At 37.4% G+C, this 22,010-nt stretch overlaps 5 protein-coding genes and 1 long non-coding RNA gene across 7 annotated transcripts; 4 read left to right on the plus strand and 2 right to left on the minus strand.

Annotated features, from left to right (window-relative positions):
- The first annotated feature begins 174 nt into the window (after nt 1–174).
- Nucleotides 175–4,984, plus strand: NBR1 (ubiquitin-associated (UBA)/TS-N domain-containing protein / octicosapeptide/Phox/Bemp1 (PB1) domain-containing protein). The gene is made up of 7 exons (XM_023663556.2): nt 175–586; nt 1,730–2,898; nt 3,002–3,122; nt 3,217–3,456; nt 3,589–3,738; nt 3,849–4,484; nt 4,567–4,984. The coding sequence occupies exons 1-7, from the start codon at nt 563–565 to the stop codon at nt 4,663–4,665; spliced, it is 2,439 nt and encodes an 812-aa protein (XP_023519324.2). The 5' UTR covers nt 175–562; the 3' UTR covers nt 4,666–4,984.
- Nucleotides 4,985–5,234: 250 nt separating this feature from the next.
- On the minus strand, nt 5,235–6,044 carry LOC111782756 (uncharacterized). Its single transcript, XM_023663557.2, has one exon. It carries the CDS (start codon nt 5,756–5,758, stop codon nt 5,297–5,299), a length of 462 nt encoding a protein of 153 aa, XP_023519325.2. The 5' UTR covers nt 5,759–6,044; the 3' UTR covers nt 5,235–5,296.
- A 1,067-nt stretch (nt 6,045–7,111) lies between these two features.
- Nucleotides 7,112–11,492, plus strand: LOC111782654 (pachytene checkpoint-like protein). Of its 2 annotated transcripts, none has more exons than XM_023663447.2 (14): nt 7,112–7,447; nt 7,582–7,645; nt 7,821–7,927; nt 8,233–8,300; nt 8,602–8,705; nt 8,796–8,900; nt 9,400–9,489; nt 9,577–9,652; nt 9,806–9,875; nt 9,962–10,032; nt 10,211–10,301; nt 10,722–10,849; nt 10,962–11,090; nt 11,175–11,492. In XM_023663447.2, exons 1-14 carry the CDS (start codon nt 7,321–7,323, stop codon nt 11,313–11,315), a joined length of 1,371 nt encoding a protein of 456 aa, XP_023519215.2. In that variant the 5' UTR covers nt 7,112–7,320; the 3' UTR covers nt 11,316–11,492. The 2 variants fall into 2 exon arrangements, with proteins under 2 accessions (XP_023519215.2, XP_086976683.1); XM_087120557.1 differs by having other exon boundaries at nt 7,116–7,447; nt 9,806–9,859; nt 9,937–10,032.
- A 416-nt stretch (nt 11,493–11,908) lies between these two features.
- On the plus strand, nt 11,909–12,909 carry LOC147786364 (uncharacterized). Its single transcript, XR_015414679.1, has 2 exons — nt 11,909–12,049; nt 12,146–12,909. It is a non-coding gene; the product is annotated as an uncharacterized LOC147786364 (long non-coding RNA).
- A 1,539-nt stretch (nt 12,910–14,448) lies between these two features.
- LOC111782486 (protein DEHYDRATION-INDUCED 19 homolog 5) lies at nt 14,449–16,806 on the plus strand. The gene is made up of 5 exons (XM_023663244.2): nt 14,449–14,889; nt 15,127–15,269; nt 15,439–15,516; nt 15,598–15,800; nt 16,408–16,806. The coding sequence occupies exons 1-5, from the start codon at nt 14,811–14,813 to the stop codon at nt 16,502–16,504; spliced, it is 600 nt and encodes a 199-aa protein (XP_023519012.2). The 5' UTR covers nt 14,449–14,810; the 3' UTR covers nt 16,505–16,806.
- Nucleotides 16,807–17,434: 628 nt separating this feature from the next.
- LOC111782656 (putative serine/threonine-protein kinase WNK3) lies at nt 17,435–21,453 on the minus strand. The gene is made up of 8 exons (XM_023663452.2): nt 21,136–21,453; nt 20,911–20,948; nt 20,504–20,731; nt 20,198–20,421; nt 19,926–20,083; nt 18,922–19,105; nt 18,707–18,832; nt 17,435–18,597 (listed from the first exon to the last, which is right to left on the minus strand). Exons 1-8 carry the CDS (start codon nt 21,220–21,222, stop codon nt 17,873–17,875), a joined length of 1,770 nt encoding a protein of 589 aa, XP_023519220.1. The 5' UTR covers nt 21,223–21,453; the 3' UTR covers nt 17,435–17,872.
- Nucleotides 21,454–22,010: the final 557 nt, after the last annotated feature.

Consider the following 22,010-nt stretch of genomic DNA (forward strand, 5'->3'; position numbering starts at 1 on the left):
CTTCGAAGGTGTAGTTATGGTGATTCAAGCATCTAATAATGTATTTTGAAATGGTCAGCCATTAACGAAATCCCATTTGAAGGGTCAGCTTCACTGATTTGGCAAATTAATTTGGAATGAAAAATTGGAAATATTTCATTTTAGCATTTAATTCCTCGAAACTTTCTTTCGCGTTAAGAAACCCCGAGAAGAAGTCGAAAAATTTCTTCGTGGACAAGCCAAACACGCCCTATTAAATCAAAAGCACAAATAATTTTGTTTTTCATCGAAGCCCATTCAGATTTCGGGAACAGAGCTTTGAGAGCGATGATACCGGCTTACGGATAGGATTCTTCGAGTTATTTTGCTTCGATTTTCTAGAAAAGATCCAACTGCCTTTAGTCAAGTTTTAATTACAGAAAACCTTTCCATTTCTTTATATTATAGAAATCTTCTCCCAATTCGGATCACATAGTCGGTTTTAGTATTATACGTATATTTGTTTCTTTTGTCATCTTCCCATCTTCTGACCCACCCTCTGCGACGCCCGGTCCGACGCTTCTTCTGCTGGGTTTCTGAGGCCATGGAGTCTACTATGGTGATTAAGGTTAGAATTCTCGTCTTTATTTTACTGGGGTTTTTCTGTTTCCTTGATGATGATGATGATCATCGCTGTGTTCTTCCTGTTTGCGTGTGTGTATGTGATGTCTAGTTTTGGGTGTGTTGAAAATATCGTTCTCCAGAGGAGATTTGTTTATTACTAACTGGGTTTTTGTTGATCTCTATGAATTTCTGTTTGCTGGTTGTGAAGAAATTGTTCATAATCAATTCGCTCCAGCGAGCCTCTATGTTCATTTCGTTGGATTTTGTTATTTCCTTTGGCGTTTGTTAGGCAAGCTTAGATCGATAATTGGGAAATCAGAGAAGGTTGACTGACTTAATTGGGGTATTATGAACTGATAATTGTATGTTATTTCAAATTTTCGTATCAATAGGTTCATACTTTTGACTCTGGAAGTGACAAATCCATTGATGTTTTATACCTAAAATCTGTTCCAATTTCCATGTCGGTGGGTTTATAAACGAAAGCTTCTTTTCATCTATAATGGCAATATCGAGCTAGGAGTAGCACAGATTCATACATACTTGATACTTTTTGTGCACCGAATATGAAATCCATATTTAAATAGCTTTTGCATTGTAATGGACGTCTGTTTTCTTCATGTATCGTGGTCATTGTTAGAAACAGTAAGAACCCCCATTTATTCTGTTTGCAAGTCCATTGTCATTATCTATTTTTTAGAAGGCTTTGGAGTTCTATGCTCGAGGTCTTATTGAGATGAAGTGCATTTTTATGTTTAAGGTTTATAGTTTCTTGAATTCGTAAGAGGCACTTGCCCCCCTTGAGGAGGGCACATCGAGGACAAAGGGCTTTTCATCTCACCGGGTGCCTAGTGTCACGGTCATAGTATGGTTGTGACATTCTCCCTCACTTGTCATCGTCCTCGATGACTTTCTTGGGGCACAATCCCATCGCAGATTGTGACACCTAGTATAGAAGAATAAGATTAACTCTGTCCTTTTTTTTTTTTCAAGAGAAAGGCCGCCTATCGGTTATGTATGATCAACCATGTTACTACTTATTGACACTAAGGCATAAAAAAAAACATCAATAGGCAAAGCTTATAGAGATCCATGTTCTATTAGTATGATGGTGACTTATTCCCCTGTCATTTTCTTTTTCTTAAAGGTTAAGTATGGAGAAATGCTAAGGCGCTTCAGTGTTAGAGCCCATGGAAACAATAAATTGGATCTTGACATCAATGGCTTGAGAGCAAAGATACTTAATCTCTTCAACTTCTCTTCTGATACTGATTTTACATTGACTTATATTGATGAAGATGGTGATGTGGTGACCTTGGTCAATGATGATGATCTGCATGAATTGATGAGGCAACAGTTGAAGTTCTGGAAAATTGATGTGCATCTGAGAAATAAGGAAAATGACCAATCCCATGACAGATCAGATGGAAGTTCTACCCCTATGATGTCAGCAAGTGGCCAACGTTCGTTTCAAAATGTTCCTCCTGGTATCTCTGAGGTTTTGAAATCTCTGCCAGAGCCCTTACCTGAATTTTGTTCAAAGGTCTTCCTTGACATCGCTTCAAAAGCCGCAGTTGCTAGCCCTGTGTTTTCTGAGCTTGCTCAGAGCTTTATTCGGTTGGGAAGCACACACCCGAACACTGGATCCCGGGCCTCATCTGTTCCAGAGACGTTCCCACAGAATGTGGCCACTGAGGGTTCTATGGGTTCTCTAGGTGCAGATTCAAAAGCTTCAAAGAACGATGACGTTCAATGCGCTGGTTTAGCTTATAAAGATAGAAAGATAATTAACAGTGAGAGCATGACAAAGAACATTGGTATAGCTGGACCTGCTGTTGATCTTAATGCCCTTCCTTGTGATTCTATTGCTTCTGGATTTGCTATTGGGAAATCAGCTACGGCTGCCCCTTCCAGCAGCCCTTTTGATGGAAAGGAGGAAGAAAAACGCAATGAAATGTATGTACGCGGTCTTCCTGCATCAGTGCACACTAAACCACATAATTCACCTTCCACTGATAGGGATGGTAGGTTCGTCAACGAGTGCCCTTTTAGTGGATTACCTGTGGCTACCGAACCATCTATGCTTGGAACTGCAGGTATAGATCCAGTAAACAGTGGTTACATTGAATCTGCAGGAAGTAAGTTCCATAAAGGTCCAAATGTCAGCAGCAGTGGCTACATTGAACCACTCCATGAAGATCCAATAATTAGCAGCCGAGGTTACGTTGAACCTGTGAGAAGTATATTCCACAGAGGTGTTATTTGTGATGGCTGTGGAGCCCATCCGATTACTGGTCCACGGTTCAAGTCCCAAGTGTAAGAATACAACACAAACCTATAATTAGCTATTCACCTTTTATTTCCCTTTGTTATCTGTTCCTAATTACCCAACTTTTTTGTCTTTGGTATTTCTCTTCAGGAAAGATAATTATGACCTCTGTATGGTCTGCTTTGCTGAAATGGGCAATGAGGCTGACTACATTAGGATCGACCGTCCTGTCTCTTACCGGCGTCCAAGAATGAAATCCTGCTTTCGTAGAGTATGAAATTTTCACGACAGAGCTTCTATGCATCCTTTTGTCTTGCCATTAGCAATTTTATTTTGTTTTTAACTTCCGTTCTCTCTGAACGCAGCCTCCATTTCCTGGCCCCCAAATAATCGATGCTTTGATAAGTTCTGGAAAGCAGACCAAACTTGATAGTCGCTTTGTAGACGACATTAATGTCTTGGATGGCACTGTGATGCCTCCTTGTACCCCATTTACCAAGATATGGAGGTTGCATAATAGCGGGAGTGTGAACTGGCCTCGTGGTACACAGCTAGTATGGACAGGAGGAGATAAGTTCAGTCGTTCAGAATCGGTCGAATTAGAGGTAGAAAAATGTTTTCAACTTCAATGCTAGTCTAATGGGCATTTGGTTTTCTGGTTTTTGGTGTTTGTATTTCTTCATATTTATTCTTCCTTTTATTTTCTAAAACTTCTCTCACATCCTCATTTACGTCAGGTTCCCGCTGATGGACTTCCTCCGGGTCGGGAAATTGACATTGCAGTTGACTTTATAGCCCCTCCATTTTCTGGTCAATACACCTCATACTGGATTATGGCATCTCCATCTGGCCAGAAGTTTGGACAACGTGTTTGGGTTCTTATTCAGGTACTCATGTGCACATCTCAGTTTTCCCAGTGCTGTATGCATTATATGCAGTAAGTTCATATAATTACTCCATTATTTAAATTTAACTTATATTGTTTACGAACATGAAGGTTGATGCATCACTTGGGATGCCAGATTCCGAGCATTCGCGAGCTGTGGACTCAAATTTATCCTCACCCATAGTCATAGGTAGTGCTGGTTCAAACAGCCATGAAGGTGTAGAAAAGAATGCTACTCCTGCAATTTCTGACGGTGTCCTTCTCCCTCGTAATTCCGTTCCTATAATCGAACTAGTAAAACCTGATCTTAATGTGCCTATAAGTGAAACAGAGATACAGTTCCTAGTAAATGAGGATATGCTAGTTGGGAAGAGTCCTGCTACTTCTGCTACTGAGGATAACTTAGTCTCATCTCGCCCTGCTGTCGATGGCCATGGAGTTCTACCTCGTTCAACCGAGGTTCCCTCTGTGCCATACCCTCTTATTGATCTTTCTGTACCAACTCCAGCTGCAAACTCACCTCCTCCAATACCATCCCCCAAGGTTTCTCCAGCATCATCTGAAAAAGTCACTACTAACAACGTTGTTGAAGAAACTCTTCTTAAAACACTACAGGATATGGGATTCAGACAGGTTGATCTGAACAAGGAAGTACTGAAGAGGAACGAGTACAATCTAGAACACTCGGTAGACGAACTCTGTGGAGTTTCCGAATGGGATCCGATGCTTGATGAGTTGGAGGAAATGGTTAGTAAGTCGTTTATCGAAGTTGCTAATCCTTGATTTCTTGGGTCTTGGTTTATGATTATAAACGCGTGGCATTACACAGGGATTCATCGACAAGGAAACGAACAAAAGACTTCTGATGAAGAACAATGGCAGCATGAAGCGAGTAGTGATGGAACTTCTATATGGGGAGAAGGCTTAGCTGAAGAAAGCTCTCTCAAAACTATGGGTTAGAATGTAAATACATATTACAACCAAACTGAATAAGAGATATGGCACTGTTGCTCTGGAACCAGGTTTTTTTGAGTCCTTTTCTGTTTCTGTTCTGTCTTTTGTCATTGTAAAAGTTGTGTATATATATATATATATATATATGTCATTCGAACTTTTGTTCAGTTCAGCGTCTAGAACTCGTGTTTTTCTTGTAGCTGTGATGTTTAATCCTTTCACTGAAGAGACTGGGCTTGAAGCTATAGAACATTTCACAGATTGAACCTTCCTATTTATCTTCTTAGATGTCATTTCTTTTGTGTTTGTTTCTGTTTTCTGTGAGAATTATTAGTGTTCATGGGGATAGTTTTGAACTTCTTTATGTATCGATTTGGCCGATTGATATCGATGAGGCATCTCATCCCGGGGTGGTAGTTCGTGCTCTGTTTTTTGGTTAAATTTCTGGTTATACAGGTTTTGTCTACAGATATTGTGAAGATAAAACCAGGAGATCAGCCACAAATTAAAAATCTTAAAAAATCTGAACTCAACCACTCAAAATGATTATCAAGAAGTTGAGATTTCATTCATCGGTTCCTCAGTGTTGCAACTTCGAATAATGGCTAATTGAATCTCCTCGAAGTTCTATTGAACAAATTTCTCAAACTATTACAACTCTCTCGCTGTTTCCTTTGATTCCGCCCACCGCCATCGGCCTCTCGAAACCCGTCGCCGTCGAGCACCAACCCCGTCTCCAGCTTCTTCGAAACCGCCACAATCTCATACGAATCCCACAGCGACTGCCCGAAGTCCCATCTCCTCATGCCGCCGACGGAAGACCGGCTTCGTATCGCCTCAAGCTTGAACCGAGATGGATTGGCTCTGCAATTGCGGCGATGGGCGTCGAATTCACTTGCAGGCTTTGAAGTACCGGTGTGACTCTGCCATGCCTGCGCCACCGCCTTGAGGATTTCGAGATGACCATCCTCGTCTTCAACCACTGGTTTGTTCTTCATGGTGTTCGTTGTCTGTGGGCTTTGTATTGAGCGTTGTAAATTAAGGAAGTGAATGGGGACCATGATCATCTCGTGCCCCAATCACAGCCTCATGTGTGGGTTCTCCGAGAGGGATTTGGGTACTTCACGCTGTGGACCCTACATTTTCATTTTCAGCATAATAATGGGTCACCCAATTAGTTATCCTTTCTCCTCAGAGGAGGCTCTTTGAGAACTGGCGAGAAAGAGGCTTCAATGAATGAATGCTCTATGGTCCGCCATTAACCAAAACCGATTTGAAGCGTCACCTTCACTGAAGAAACCACGGGAAGAAGTCGAAATGTTTCTTGGCCGATAAGCCAAACACGCCCTATTAAATCAAGAGCACAAACAAATTTCATATTTCTCTCTTCCCATCTTTTGACCCACCCCTCTGCGACGCTCGTTCTGCTAGGTTTCTGAAGCCATGGCGTCTACTTATATGGTGTTTAAGGTTGGAATTCTCGTCTTGATTTAATGGAATCAGCATGCTCTGACTTGTTCCCCTCACATAAATATGAAAAAACGGTAAGGCGCTTCACTGCTAGAGTCACTCGATACCATACACTGGAAGTTCTACCCCTTCGATTTCACCCTTGGTTTTGAAATCTCTGCCAGAGCCCTTACCTGAGTTTTGTTCGAAGATCCTCCTTGACATCGCTTCAATCTGCAGTTATCTTTGTGCCTTCCGAGCTTGTTCAGAGCTTTATTCGGTTGGGACGCACAGGTTCCCAGTGTGACTCTGCCATGCCTGCACCACCGCCTTGAGGTTTTCGTGATGAACGTCGTCGACTTCAACCACTGGTTTCTTCTTCATCGTGTTTTCGATAGCTTAAGAGTGTTCACGTGCTTAAACCATAATCTTTTAGCACGTGGAGATAATTCCATTGCTTGTAATCCATTTTTTTTTTTTGAAAGATTCTAGCTTTAGTGCTTTGGTGGGTCTCTGAGATCCTTTCGATGACCTATGTTGTGTTGAAGAGATATCTATATGATCCGATTGATTGCGTAAAGCCCGTAATAGCAACGGAACTGGGGAAAGTATACAGAAAAGACAGTTCTTTTCTATTCTATTAGTATTATATTAGTATTAGTTAGTGACTTCGGCTTAGTGAGTTGTTTCTTCCGTGATGCTTAACTTAACGACACATCCTTCTTAGCTTCATTTCATTTTGAAAATTTTAATATTTATCATAATAAAAGTATAATTTATTTTATAATATTTTAAGATTTATTAAAGTTTTTAAAATACTAAAACATGTGATTTCAAATTTTATTACAACTAGATTATTTTAAATTTAAGTATAAAAATTAAATGGTTTTCTTATAAAAAAAAAAAATATTCAAACAATTTAGCCAATTAGGGCACGTATTTATATTATTGAGATATTTAATTTAATTTCCGTATTCGAACGGAGAGATTTCTTACTCCGTCGTGTATTTTCCCGCCCATTTTCCAGAGCCAATACTCCCATTTTCTCTGCTTTCTTCCGGTAGGTTTGGCCGCCGATCTCTACTCCTCCGCGCTATTTCGGTTCCATGTTATACATTTCACAGCGTCTTACGAATCTTCAACTTTTCTCAAACCCTCTCCATCCCGTCCGGTGAAAAAGATGAGTGCTCCTATGGAGATTTCTCTGCCAAACCCTCCCTTAGATGCGCAGGTGCCTGAATCAAATGGCATCGTCTCCGAGTCAACTGCTTCTTCTATTGTAAATGAAGACAAAATTCTCGTTTCAGGTTCTTCTCTTATTATTTTTGTTCCATATCGTCTCAGATATTTTTGTATATGTTTTCAATTTCCGAGCTTTGAGACATGTTTCCTACTTTTTTTTTTTTTTATTTTTTTTTATAATGTTGTGTTATTATTTTAGTCGAGGTGTGTTTGAAATCCTCCAGCACAGCACGGATTGAAGATGTCCGGATGGCTGTTGAGAGGTATGCTACTGGAAATATGTATTAAGCTTTCTGATATATGATGATTTGATTAGGGAGATTAGATTTTTGGTTCATTTGTTTCTCTGAATTTCTTAAACTTGAAGTGCGCTCAAGTCAATTCACATTGCTCGAAGATGAGGAACTCATAGTCAATTTTGTGTGTTTTAATTGACAGAATGCTTGAGAAGAGAAGTTTAAGCTATGTTGATGGGCCCATTCCAGTGCCGCTCGATGACGCTTTTCTCGCGGAAAACGTGCAAGGAATCCGAATTTGCGACTCTGGTATTCTTTCAGTTTAGCATTGTTTAGGCATAGAGAATTTAGAGGGTATGGAATGGGTAATGGAAATAGTGACTTGAATTCTCTAGAAATTATGTTAATTTTTTCAGTTATATAGTTTCTAGAAGTTCTAGCTTACAAAGTAATTCCTCCGCCTGTGGGCCAAAGGCTTAAAGTGCTCGAAAAATGGAATTTTTCTTAGCAGAGAGTGTGATTCTTCCATTAATTAACGTCAGCGGGTATAGATTAATAGAAAAAGGTGGATTTTCATTATTCTGGTTATGATTCTGGATTTATGTTTTTGGTAGACGACGGTGTGCAAAACCATGATATCCTCTTATTCTGGCAAGTCAAACCTGTCGTTCATGTCTTTCAGGTGAAGTTCCCTCTTGATATTGGCCTTCTTCGGTACTCACTCGATGGATGATATTTTCACTGCGATCGTTCAATTTTTATGAACTCTTAACTGTTTTTGGTGAACAAGTGACCGAATTTGTTCCTTTCAAATTTTATCTCATCAAATCATAAAGCTTTATTATTCACAAGACACGATTGTAATACTATTCTGCATTCTTGGCCTTTATTTATTATTACATTCTTCATTTCCTTTATGTCGGGACTTTACTTTCTCTTCGTGCGGTTAGATTGATGTATAGTATTTGTGTATTGCTTGTCAGCTAAGTGAAGAAGGACCCTGCGAGGAACTTGGTGGGGAAGGACAGATTTCTAGTTTTAATGAATGGATACTTCCTGCCAAGGAGTTTGACGGCATCTGGGAAAGGTAAGCTGTCTCTAGTTTATTTATTGTTTCTTTCCTCATTTATACCCAAGCTTCCTTTTGACGAAGTAACATTTTCAAATTCATCTGCAGTTTAATTTTTGAGTCTGGTCTCAAGCAAAGACTTCTGCGATATGCTGCTAGTGCTTTGTTATTCACAGAGAAGGGTGTCGATCCATTCCTAGTGTCATGGAATCGGTAAGGAAAGTCTTTTCTGTATGAGCATTAGGATGGTTTTCAAAATCTACAAGGGAGGACATAAAACGATCTTCATTGCTGAATTTTATTTGTAGAGTTCTCTGTTATTAGCTTTCTTTTTTTACTTTCCTAAAATATTATCCTTGGGACCGTATATATTTACTAATGTTTGTTGCGTGTATTTACTGGGTGATAAGCCGACTCTCATTTTGTATTCCCGACCTTTTCGGTACAATTTTTACATTTTAGAATGAATCCTCCAAATAAAGGACACCTCTATGTAAATAGAACTGGCCCGCCAAAATCCTAATCTAGACTCAAAATTGTGTGAAAAGCATGAACTTCATCTATTGTGTTGCCATCTAGCCTTCCAGGATTTTAAAAGCGCTACTGTGCCTTCAAGGATGCTTTGCCATGTTTTACACGATGGCAAAGCTTGTAGAAGACCTATAGATCCAGGAGGTTAATATATAATTCTTGTCTGTTTACGTGTGCACAGGATTGTCCTATTACATGGACCTCCAGGGACTGGTAAGACGTCTTTATGCAAAGCACTGGCTCAAAAACTGTCGATAAGATATCTGTCAAGGTTTGTTGGTCGATTACTGCTTCAGTATGTATTCCATATTATTAATGACCCTTATTATTTATTAGTTTCATTTTCCATTATATTCAGATATCCACACAGCGTACTAATTGAAGTTAATGCACATTCACTGTTCAGCAAATGGTTTTCTGAAAGTGGCAAGCTGGTATGGCTTTTTTCATTATTAGATGACCTGCATCCTTAATTAATTTTCATTTCATTCTAGACAGATACTGTTTTAAATTTTACGCAGCGAACACTTCCATTTGTCGGGCATTATGGCTCTATCGAATTCAAGAATACATGTTTTCCTTAATAGGTTGCAAAGCTATTCCAGAAGATTCAAGAGATGATAGAGGAAGAAGACCATCTGGTATTTGTTTTGATTGGTGAGACATACTTTAGAAGGTTGTTAATTTCATGCTTGTCCTTCTTCTACACCATCATCAGTATTTCTATATTTTGCGGTCTGTAGATGAAGTGGAAAGCTTAGCTGCTGCTAGAAAGGCTGCTTTGTCTGGTTCAGAACCTTCAGATTCCATTAGGGTATGCTATTGCCTTTTGTATGGTCCCTCTCTTTTCTCCCTTAATCACCCTCTCTGACCAAAAGAAAGAAAGAACGAAGAAAGAAAAAAGAAGAAAGAATATGTTTTTATAAATTGTTTAGGCAAGTAGTTTTGAAACTCGGATGATGCTTATAAAACTCTGAACTGTAATATTACAGGTTGTCAATGCGCTACTTACACAGATAGACAAGTTGAAATCGTCACCAAATGTGGTGATTCTGACAACTTCCAATATAACAGCTGCTATTGGTGAGTTAATAATCAAGTGATGTCATGTAAATATTTATATTTGCAAAATAAAAGTTTTTGGTAGTGTAATTACAAGTTGGATTGCACCCTTTTATGGACTGTCTTCGGAAGTTGGTAGTTGGAATACTCGTCTGAGTGCAACTTGTTATTAAACAAATAGTGAAATTATTCCAATTTCTATACTCGAGAAGCTACAGTTTCTGAACCTCATGTTCTCAGTATAAGTTTGATCAGGATGTTTATGGGTTGTATAATCTTATGGAGTTTCATTCCTTCTTGAGCAAAGATAAAAAACAATCCCCAAGTGTTTAGGCCCTCTCCAAATCTTCCAATTCCCGCTCGTTTCTTTTCTAACTTTCAATTTCCATTTTCTTCTACTTAAAATCTTAATACTTGAATTAACCAAAATCTGGATTGCAGATATTGCATTTGTAGACCGTGCAGATATCAAAGCATATGTAGGTCCACCAACTCTTCAAGCACGTTATGAAATTCTAAGGTCCTGCTTGCAAGAGCTTCTACGCACTGGAATTTTGACAACGGTTGAGGTCCATAAACATCTAATAATTGCAGCTTTAGCATTACTTTTGGGTGCCTTGGATTCTGGTTGAAATAGAGTACATAGGCATTCGTAATTCTCATCATTTCTAAATTTCTTAGGGTTTTGACCACTCTATGCTTCCTAACTATGCTGGTTTGAAAGAGAAAATAAGCATTCGAGAGACCAAGAAGGTTGATGTACCACTTCACATCTGCAAACTATTGCTCGAGGTTGCTGAAGCATGCGAGGTCTGTGACAGAAATCTTGAGTGCTAATTGATTACGAGTCCTTGAATGACCGTTGAATTATTTTGTTTTTTTTTCTGTTCACAGGGTACTAGTGGACGTTTTTTAAGAAAACTCCCGTTCTTAGCTCATGCGACTCTAGCCAATCCATGTACTGGCGACCCTTCAAAGTTCTTGTTCGCCATGTTGGAAACGGCTGTGAGAGACCGAGCAGAGTTACCCGAATGAACGTGTTATTGTCAATAAGCTTCTTGTGCTTGTAATTAATGTTGTGCTGATAACATTTACATATACAGATCTAAATCTGGAAATCAGTTGTAGAAGCTGACGCTACTTGAAAAGCCTACTAAAATACTCATTTTTAGTTGAATCCATTGCTTATAAAGTTATGAGGACTCTCTGTAACTGTCGCATTGTAGATTTCCCTATTGTTTTTTAGTACTTTCATTCTCTCAATAACCCTTAAACCCCACGAAATCAACTTTTAATATGGGCATAGATATATATATATATATATATGCAAGTGATATGATTAAAGTTTTATCCATATTTTAGAGCATAGGCTTCATTTTGTTCTATTTATTAGTCTGTATGATCAGTTAAATACATGGACCATTAGGTGGAAACTTGCAGGAAAAAGCAGGAAAGAGAAGGCCTACATGCCAGAACATGTGAGAGGAGAGCCCAAAAAAAATTGGGTTCACTTCGGCACAACCGACCAAAAGGGAAAAGAAAGAGGAGCCAAAATTTTAAATTACATAGATGAAGACCCCTTTATGAAGGGTCGTCTTTAACAGAAAGCCCAGCTTTGAGGTATCATGCTTTGCTAAACTGGACCCTCCATAAAACACACTTACTCTCTCTCTTCCCTTTTCTTCTTTACCTGTGAAAACGTGACCGTCCACTGTACATTAAAGGGAAACATGCATGCGTGAATATAAAGATCTTAGAGACTCCACTGTGTGCGTGTTCCCATGGCAGGCTGATAATATCAATGTTCCTTGTTCTAGTGGAAAATTATATGCACCTGAAGAACTAACTCTTTTTCTCTCTTACAGAATGCCTGCTTCTTCTGTCTGCTATCTCGCCATGTTTCTTGCTTTCAACAACAGTTCAAGGAGGAAGCCAAGGAACGTTCTTGCTGCAATAGAGAACCCAGAGAGGGTTTTCTTGCGGTCTACTGAAATGGTAAGCTTTGTTTTGGAGGTTCCCGTTGTTCGAAAATGTAGACGTCTTTGTAAGCTAAGTGTTGTAGGAGTTCTTTGATGACTCATCCTTAGCAAAGGGGAATCCAGCGTCCAGGTCCGATTCTTGAAGAGTTCTTTCATTTGTCTTCTTCAAAGCATGCATACTTGAGTTTCTACTCTCTTTCGTTCTTTCTACCAATTATGATCTGTTATCAGATCTGTACTAGAATATATATCTATATCTATATATATATAGTTATATCTATAGATTAAGGTATTAAATGTAATTTCTCTGCATGCATGTCTGCATTTGCAGCTGATTGGTTTTCCTATACCCTTTATTGCATTTAACCATCTCATCTCTCTCAGCTTCTTCTTCTTCTTCTTCTTCTTCTTCTTCTCTCTCAGTCTCTTCTGTTTTCACAACTCCACTCCCATTGCTTTCTTTTCTTTGTTAGTATGGATGCTTCTTCTTTCCCATGATTGTGAAGTGTAATCCTTATCTATTGTGTTGGAGTCATTTTGAACTTCAGAGAATATAATTCAATCAAGCTAGAAGTTCTCATGTGAAGCTAGTTTTGATTTTGTTGTTCTTTTTTCTCTTTCATGAAATATAAGATATAATAGTTTGCCAAGTGTGGTTATGTTCTTATTTATAGCTCGTAATGAAACTGAACCATAGATCTTGCATTATTGTCTCTATAAATTGTACCTAATAAGAATCACTATACAATATTAGTGTTGTATAACACTGATATGTATCTGTAATTTATGCAGCTGTAGAAAATATTACTATCTATGAGTTTTTACCCATTTATTTAAAAGTTCCATTGATCAGAAAACAAATATGTGTACTGAAAAAGAAGTCTCTCCACCAGGGATCTGATCAGGTTCAGGTATCAGCAAGTTTGGCTTCTTAAAAAGAAGTCTTATAATTTGACTGTACAAAAGTTCAGGTTTTTCACAGAGATCAGCTGAGAGAGAGGCTGTGAGGTAACAAAACAAAACATACTCAGTTCTTTTTTCTGAGACCATTGACCAACCTCAGCCTATATTAGAAAAGTCAGTCTCATGAACAGTTCAAGTGGGGTAATCATGAACAGTTCAGTGGAGTAATATTATATAATATTGCTACAGAGGCATTGTAGCTACTACAGCTTTAATGATACTTTTCATGGTTGAAATATGTAATATTTATGATTGTAAATTATCATGAATCAAGGTAGAGGTCAGTAAGTGTTATACCAACTAGTTAAAAAGAACCGTCTATGTATATGGGATATACTCCGAGTTTCTTTGGCATTTAAATATTATAGGGTCAAGAGATTGTCTCGTGAGATCAGACGCCAGTACGAACACTTGCCGAAGTAAAAAAAAAAAAAAAAACTTTGAATAGCTTCTGCCCTCCCTCTTCCTCTCTCTTTAGCATTTCTTCAACCACAAAAAAAATGCACTTTCAGTTGGGAAGGAGCTTGCTTTTTCTGCCCTGAAGATCCCCAAGTTTCCCTTTTCATTAGCATAATCATGGCTACATTAGACAACACAAATTGTAGTTTGGAGCCATGTTTTGGGGAACGAATAAATGGAAGGTCCTTGCCAAGTTGAGTCCACTGTGTTCTTCTGTCCAATAACAGCTTGACAGATGCCGAGACTGTCCACCATTACTTCCCTAATAGCTCCTATATTTCTTAGAAAAAGAGATAATTTATGAAGCGTAAATAGACCGTTTCTATTTAAAAAGATTTGTGACATAGATTTGTTACCGATGAGTTCTAGAAAAGCAAAACAATCTATGCCAAATTCGATCCAAGTGCTTATTTCTAAAGTAAACCAAAAATTCGAAATAAAATATATGTCCAATTCTTAATGGAGAAAGTTTTGATTATTAAAACATTATCGGATGTGTCGAAGCAAAATGGAAGACATTATATTGACTTGCTTTTAAAGAGAGAATGACCCACCAAACTGTGTCGTTTTTTGCTTGTGAGATCCACTCCCCAAAGCTGAAACCCAATGCTCAAAGTCACTCATCACTCTTAAAAGCTTTATACAAAAAAAAAAAAACTTTTGCTGAGCTGTAATCTCATGCCTCTGTTAGGTTGTCTCTTCCAAACCTTAATTCTTTAAACTTTTCTTGTTCTTAAAAAATTTGATTTTTGTTGGCTGCTTTTGGTTAAAGCTGCTTAAGTTCTTGGCAGATTGTAGGTGAAGATGATTAATTAATGAGAGGAAAAAAGTGAGAATTTTTGGTAAAATCGACGTGTCGTCCAATAGATAAGCAGCTTTTGTGTGTCAGAAAGCTTTTGGCTTTTGGAGAGAATTGGGTCAGTATATGAACAAGCAGACACCGCACCTCACAACCCATCCACCAGGCCCAGGCTGCTGATGACAAGGATAGTTTTTTCCTTCTAGCTTTCTTTCTTCTTCCCAAAGCTATCGACACCCATTTGCCTGATTGCTCATTTCACACACTTGTCGTCTCAGAATCTGACTTCCCAGTTGCTCTGAAACACAGAATCAACCAGCGGTAATAGCTATGGAGTTCAATTTTTGGGCCTCAAGGGTTCATCGCACTGAGCAACTTTCTGCTGTTCAAGCCGCCATGCTTCATTCTGGTACTTGTGTTCTTAGCTTTTTGAGTGATTTTCTCATCTGGGTTTCTTGATTTTGCCTTCATTTCCTACTCTGTTCGGTTTTCCACTCTTGATTAGCAACCAAATTGAAGATTTGGGGGTCGGCGGAGGGGGTTACTCTTTAAACTAACATTCTGAGTTCTGATTTCACTGTTTTTTGTGTGAATTGAGCTCTGTTTCTTTTGAATTTCATGGCTTATTTGATGGTACTTTGGATAGGTAACCATATAATTCTGGATGACTCTGATGGAGAAGATGATACACGAGCTTACTTTTCATGCCCTTACTGTTATGTGGATATCGAAGTTCAAGTACTTTGCAGCCATTTGCAAGAAGAGCACTGCTTTGACTTCAGAAATGCAGTAATTACATGCTTTTAATATCCTTTTTTTCCCTCTGTTCTTCATTCAATGATTACTTCTTGTGGCGTATGAGTAATAATAACTTTGTGCTTGCTGCTTGGTATATTTGACTGATTATGAAACTGTTCCATGAAGTGAAACCGAAAGCTTTGACATTGCTTTCTCTCAGGTTTGTCCGCTATGTGCAGCCAGTCTGGGGAAGGATGTAATTGGGCATTTTATAGCGCATCATTCAAGCTCAATAAAGGTATTGTCTGTTCTAACTCATTGCTTTCATGGCTGCAATAGTGAATAATTGGTTAAAGTAAAATGTTTACCATCTTTGCAGAGGAGGAGGAAGCCTGAGAAACCTGTATCTGCTGCATTCAGTTCCAAGAAGCTGACAACAAAGAGCAGGAGGGAAAAGAATGGATCTGCACCTGACCCTCTTCTACCCTTCATCTGCAGCATTCCTTTCTCAGACCCTGAATCTGTCGAGAGAGATGACGATTCAGTAAATGATGACTCCGTCACCGCCGCTAATGTCGTAAGGTGAGTTTCGATTGCTAGATCTTTTGAAGTCTACAAATCATGTCCATGAACATACTGTAACGGCCCAAGCACACCGCTAGCAGATATTGTCCTTCTGAGTTTTCCCTTCTCCGTCTTCCCCTCAAGATTTTTAAAACGCGTCTGCTAAGAATAAGTTTTCACACCTTTATAAAGAATGATCCGTTGGATTTCACACTTTCAGTTTTATTGGCCTGCCTTTTGCTAAAAGCTAAACCTGCAAAATGGATAGACTTACTGTGATCACCATTTAACTTGGGAGGTGAAGAAGCCATTTTCCTGGTTGAAGTGTACTTTTCCAATAGTGGTTTGTAAGGATCCAAGAAGAGTAAAGCAAAAGCAAAAGCAAAAGAAGAAGATTCCTGACAAACTGATGGGACAAATTGAAATTCTTGAAGTACTTACATCCTACTGATACGAACTTAAGCCAATATATTTGCAACATCTTATCAAGCATATAGTTTGCCATTACAATCTTATTTAATACATACCATCACGATTCTCACTTGTCAACTGTGCTTTAGGTGATGTGATAGCTCAGCATACTAACTAATGGTTCTTCTTCCGATTTTCTTTTCGGGTTTTGCAGTAATAGGTCACACTTGCTGGAAAGGAACCAGAACAGTGAAGAGTTGAATCAGAGAGCATCTTTTGTACAACAATTAATCACATCAACCATTTTTTAGGTCTCTTCATCTCCCCTGATTGCTTTAGTGGTGATGTAGTTAATATTCATCGTTGTATCGATCGATTGGCATAGTGTTCCATCACTGGTGCTTGATTTTGATAGGAAATATTTCAGATATCAGTTATGCCATAGGTATCATTTGTGTTCATCTTCCTGTTGATACATCTTGTCAACATTGTGGCAAAAGCTGGGGTTTTACATATACGTATATATGTAGATGTATCATTGCAAACTTGGTAGAGAGTGGAACTTCTTTAACTAGTAACAGCAGTTTACGTAAGAATATTATTACAACAGCTATCTTGATGTGTACTATAGGTAGGATATATCAGAGTAGAATCATTTCCAGCATATCCAAAACTTTTTATAATGTGATATTCGACACAACACGAGTGCTTATTTCTAATCATGAGTAGAATCATTTCCAGCAAATCCTGAGAGGAGTACTTTATAATCATGAGTAAACCTAGAGAATTTTAGCCCTTTGTCTGGCAATGTAGCTAAATCTTAGGTCTATATATATATGCTTTTGAATAAAATAAAACTGAAACCTGTAAGATAAATTGTTCTTAAGCATCACAATATCAAGGGAAAATGAAACAAGCAATTGGACAATTCAACCAGGGGGAATGTGGAAGAACAAGCATGCTACAATTAAAAGACAGTAATTCTCATTCATCACACCATTTATTTAACTTAAATGAGTATTCAAAAGAATAAACAATATTTGATCAACTTATATCGACCAGGAAACAAGAACATAGCACGGAAAAGTTGTTGTCGAAGAAGAAACTAGGGGAAATGGATGTGGCACGCTATACAAAGAAACTATCTAAAAGAATTTCAACTATCTAAGTTAAGAGTGTTATATAGAATACTAATGAAAATTCAGTGTGTAGCGTCTTTCCTTCTCTCTTGGCTCAATATCTTCTTAACAATTTCCGACATTTGCAATATCACCATCACAATACATAATAGAATAGTGTCCAACCTATTCTATACTAGAAAGAAGAGAACATTGGTGGCAGATCTTTATGCATTTTGTGCACAAATTGCTTCATGAGGGATGTCTGAGACATACCAGGGAGTGATGCTAGTTTAACCAGTTGATGTTTACAGCTTCGCAATTCGTTGGTCAACCTCTCTAACATCTTTCAGCATCATGCTTCCCCATGCCTCATAACTGGATCAATTGACTAGAAGATTCATCTTCCAACTTCGAAGGTAGAAAAAGCTAATTTGAAAATTAGAAACTAATCTTCACCAAACGAGAATTTGTGTAAACTGATTTACATTTGAGAGCAATGAGATACCGTTACATTCTGGACACAGGAGCATAATCTTAAGCTTGAATTTGCAATGCATTTCAGAGATCAAACGCAAAATCAGAACGCTTTAGCTTACACATCCCTAAAACCTTCTGACAAGATTCAGGTGTTAGTTCAGTGAGAAGTTCTGAAACAACTAATTTATGCTCTCTCTTTAGTTCATCTAATTCCTTTTGTTGTTGTGTCAACAGATTTTTAAGTTTCTCAGCCATTATTTTGAGGTCAACTGATTCATCAGAACAGTTCTCTTCTAAAAGATGTGCCTCAGAGCTGTCATGAATATCACCATCTGACAAAAGTTCACTTTCCAGTCCCTTAATTATTGCAGAATGATCAAGATTATTCCCAAGTATGTGGCTGCTAGAGGATTCAACATTCTGATCTGAGGTAAGAGACAAGTATGAAGGACCTGGCTTAATAGGAGAGCACCCGCCAATACCTTTTGGAGAGTCCGACCAATACTTGCGACCTGAAGGCAATACCTCCAAAGCAAGATTATTAGATTCAATAGACAATGGAGAGGAAACATTCTTTGTGTCAGACGTCGAGCTATCAGAAATTGCAACATCAACTCCTACATTATCCACAGAATTCTCAACTGATGTCCAATCTGGAATGTAAGATCGAATTTCTGTTTCAATCATTTCAGAAATTGTGGAGACATCTTGATCAGAAAGGTCCAACTCCTCAACCATTTCACTAGCAACAGAAACTGTTGTGTCAGCTTCAGTATCAAATGGGAAATGGATATTGCGAAAATTACCTATAATAATTGAAAATTTTGTTAATGAAGTACTGACAATTCCAGAATAGTAGTTTTTCTCCTAAAGAATCTACAAAGACAAAGAAATGACAACAAATATGAATTTTACCCATGGAATCTGCAATTCGTAGTTTGAGAAATATCTTGTTAACATCTTTTCTTTGACCATGCATACTAAAATCTCTACAAGTCTCAGCAGAAGTATCATCGACAAAATCAATCTGCTCTTTTCTTCCTTCAGTAATGATATCATGCAATAATAAAAGAACAATATGTTACAATCCCAAAGTTTCTATCGAAGGAGAAGTACTTTTTTAACCTCACCTGTATGAAGTATCTTTGATTGTAGATTACGAGGTATACTTTCATGATCATCATCTGCTTGGAGAAATGGATCCATTAAAAGATCTTTTGCAGGCAAGCGAGTAGAGACATTTGCAATACATTTTTCTATAAATGCTTTAACTCCTAAATTGGTGACTTTTGCCAGTGAAGCTGGTTTAATCCCCTAGGAACAAAAGGAAAATAATAATTCCTTACAAACCTTCACAAGGAATATTTCTATTTAAAGAAGCTGCAAAAGAACAAGGTTAAGTACCAACTGATCCAAATCTGGACAAAATATTTTACTTAAAAAGTTAAGACGTATTGAATTGTAGACAACTTTTTTAACATTTAGGACTTCAAATATTTACCATTACCAACTTGAACTACATCCATAATCCCCATTTATTTGGTAGAATGTTCTAAATTTTCAATGCTGCGAGTTGGCCGCTAAAATTTAGAACAATACTTTAGACAATGAGTGGTTCATTCTAAAAATGAAGCGGGGAAAAAGAAAAGAAAGAAACAGCACGCACAAAATAACAGATCACATGGAAACACACGTAGAGCTCTTTGTTTAAATGCTAGAAAGGTCCACTAGAAACCAAGGCTCCATGGAAGACCATGTATAAAAAGCGAATGGCTCAATCGTCAAAGATTGAGTAGACAAGAAGATTATACTGCTTCTTTATCACAAACTATAAGTTTCCGCAACTGAACCAAATCTTAAAAGTGACTGATTATGAGCTTTCTTTTAAAGTCAACACATTACAAGTGTGAAGGTAAATCATATGTATAATGCTAAACATAGAAAAAATTGAGTTGAACAACGTACACGATGAAACGCAATACTATTTCCTATATAATATGGTGTTTGAGTCCTAATAGAACCTACAATGCAGCATTATACATATCGTATCCATACTTTATCAAAGAGTGATCTTCATGGTAGGTACAACATGGAATGCATAAGTAAAAAAGAAAAAAGATCCAGGAGCCCTTACTGATGTGACCTTCTTATATATTTGAGCAGCATTGGCACATTCAACATATGGATATTCAAAGGTTACAAGCTCAAGCAAACACATGCCAAAGGCATAAATATCCACAAGTTCATTGTATTCCTCCTCATAAAACTCTGGAGCCATAAACTCGGGTGTTCCTAAAATCATTAAATCACAAATAAGTTCTTTTACTCGCTTCACTACACCGAAAATGTGTACTCAACTTTCATATTAAGTAACTTTGATTGCTTATTTAAGTTTGGAATTCTCACCAATGACACTGTGAGCTGAACGAGCTTGCTGAAGAATGGCTGCAAGTCCTAAGTCACCGATTTTCACCTCACCTTGGTTGCCATTGACAAAGATATTGTCACATTTTAAATCTCTATGTATAACTGGAGGGTCATGACTATGAAGATACAGAAGGCCCTCTAATATCTGCCTCGACCATTTTTTCAGTGCTCTCAAATCAACATGCTTGTGCTTCTTTCTATATCTACACATATTCAAAATATATCTCAAGTATTATAGTTAAAGAAGAAAAACAAATTCTGAAGAGCCCAGGGTACAGGGCTTACTGTCGCAGTGTCCCTGAAGTGAATATCTCTGTAATGAAGTTGATGTTTTCATTCTTCGTATCAACCCATGAACTGTAAAATTTGATTATGTTCTTGTGCTTCAATGTCTTAAGCAAATGAACTTCTGAATATAGTCGCTCCAAATCATCAGAGTTCCTCAATAAATCTGTTACCTTAATCTGATTCCAAGCTACTTCAATTCCTTCCAACTCATCAAAAGCCCGATATCTATATACCACATTTTGATGAAGAACACACAATTTACCATAATAATTTCATCTCAAATGCAGCAGACAGATGATACACACATTCTAATTTCTTTGATAGAATCAGTATAAAATGGAAAACACAAGAAATTACAATTTTGATTGTATCACAACCAATAACATCAAAACAAAGAAGGATACACCCTTTTGAATGCCCCTTTTCCTAAAACTTCCTTATACTGCAAAACAGCCGAACATCAGAAGATATGATCAAACAGTAAATATTGTAAATATAAGTTCAATCCCACATAAGCATGCACGAGCCTCCAATCAATCAGAAAAAGGATGAGCAAGAACCAATCGAAGTAGTATGAATCGAAAATGTCAACTAGAATGCAAAATCGAACAAGCTGTATGAGTATTTACCCGTCCATATCTACCGGTAGGATCAATCTCCACGAACTCGGGATCAGATTCATCCAGGTCTTGATCCAATGACAAATCCTGAGACATTCTCGTCTCGGATCAATCGAAGAACACAAGTCCCTCCACCGATTATTCAAAAATTTCAATACAACACAACGTCAACAAAACCCCAAACAATACCCAATGTCGATTAGAGCAACAACAGCCAAACTTTCTCCAGATTCGAACAAAACCAAAAAAAAAAATCATGCTGAACTTTTTATCATTTGATAGAAGCTTGCAAAAAGTCGTCAAAGAGGCGCTTATGGATTGGAGCCAAATTAACCGACTGTGACTGACGGTGACAGACACTGCCCAATCCAATTTCGATTTTTATTTGGTTGATTTTTCTCAAATTAAAATTAGGTAAATATTTAATTATATTTAAAATTAATCTCTAAATAATTTTATTAAAACAAATATAAAAATTAGTTATATTTTATTTTATTTTAATTTCTAAAAATCAAATCTATCTCTAAATAAATTTGTTAAAAAAATATATAAATTATTTATAATTAGAGTAGGATATGGTACATTCAAATATTAAAATGATTATATAAAATATAATTTTAATAAATATATAACTAAATTTATAAAATTATTCCCTCACATAGTTTGAATAATTTTAACTAAAAATAGTTATTACATAATCATTGACATTTTTGGAAAATGTATTTAATTACTTAAAACATTCTTTAAAATTACAATTTAAACACTAAAATATCTATAAATAATAATAAATAATAAAAGAAAAAACATTTTTGATTGACATCTAAATCTTCTTAATTACATTTAATTAACTACGTTTAATGCCAAAATAATTAGTACTAATGACA

Source organism: Cucurbita pepo, chromosome 20 (genome assembly GCF_057944985.1).
Source record: "Cucurbita pepo subsp. pepo isolate OVF chromosome 20, ASM5794498v1, whole genome shotgun sequence".
NCBI lineage: Eukaryota > Viridiplantae > Streptophyta > Magnoliopsida > Cucurbitales > Cucurbitaceae > Cucurbita > Cucurbita pepo.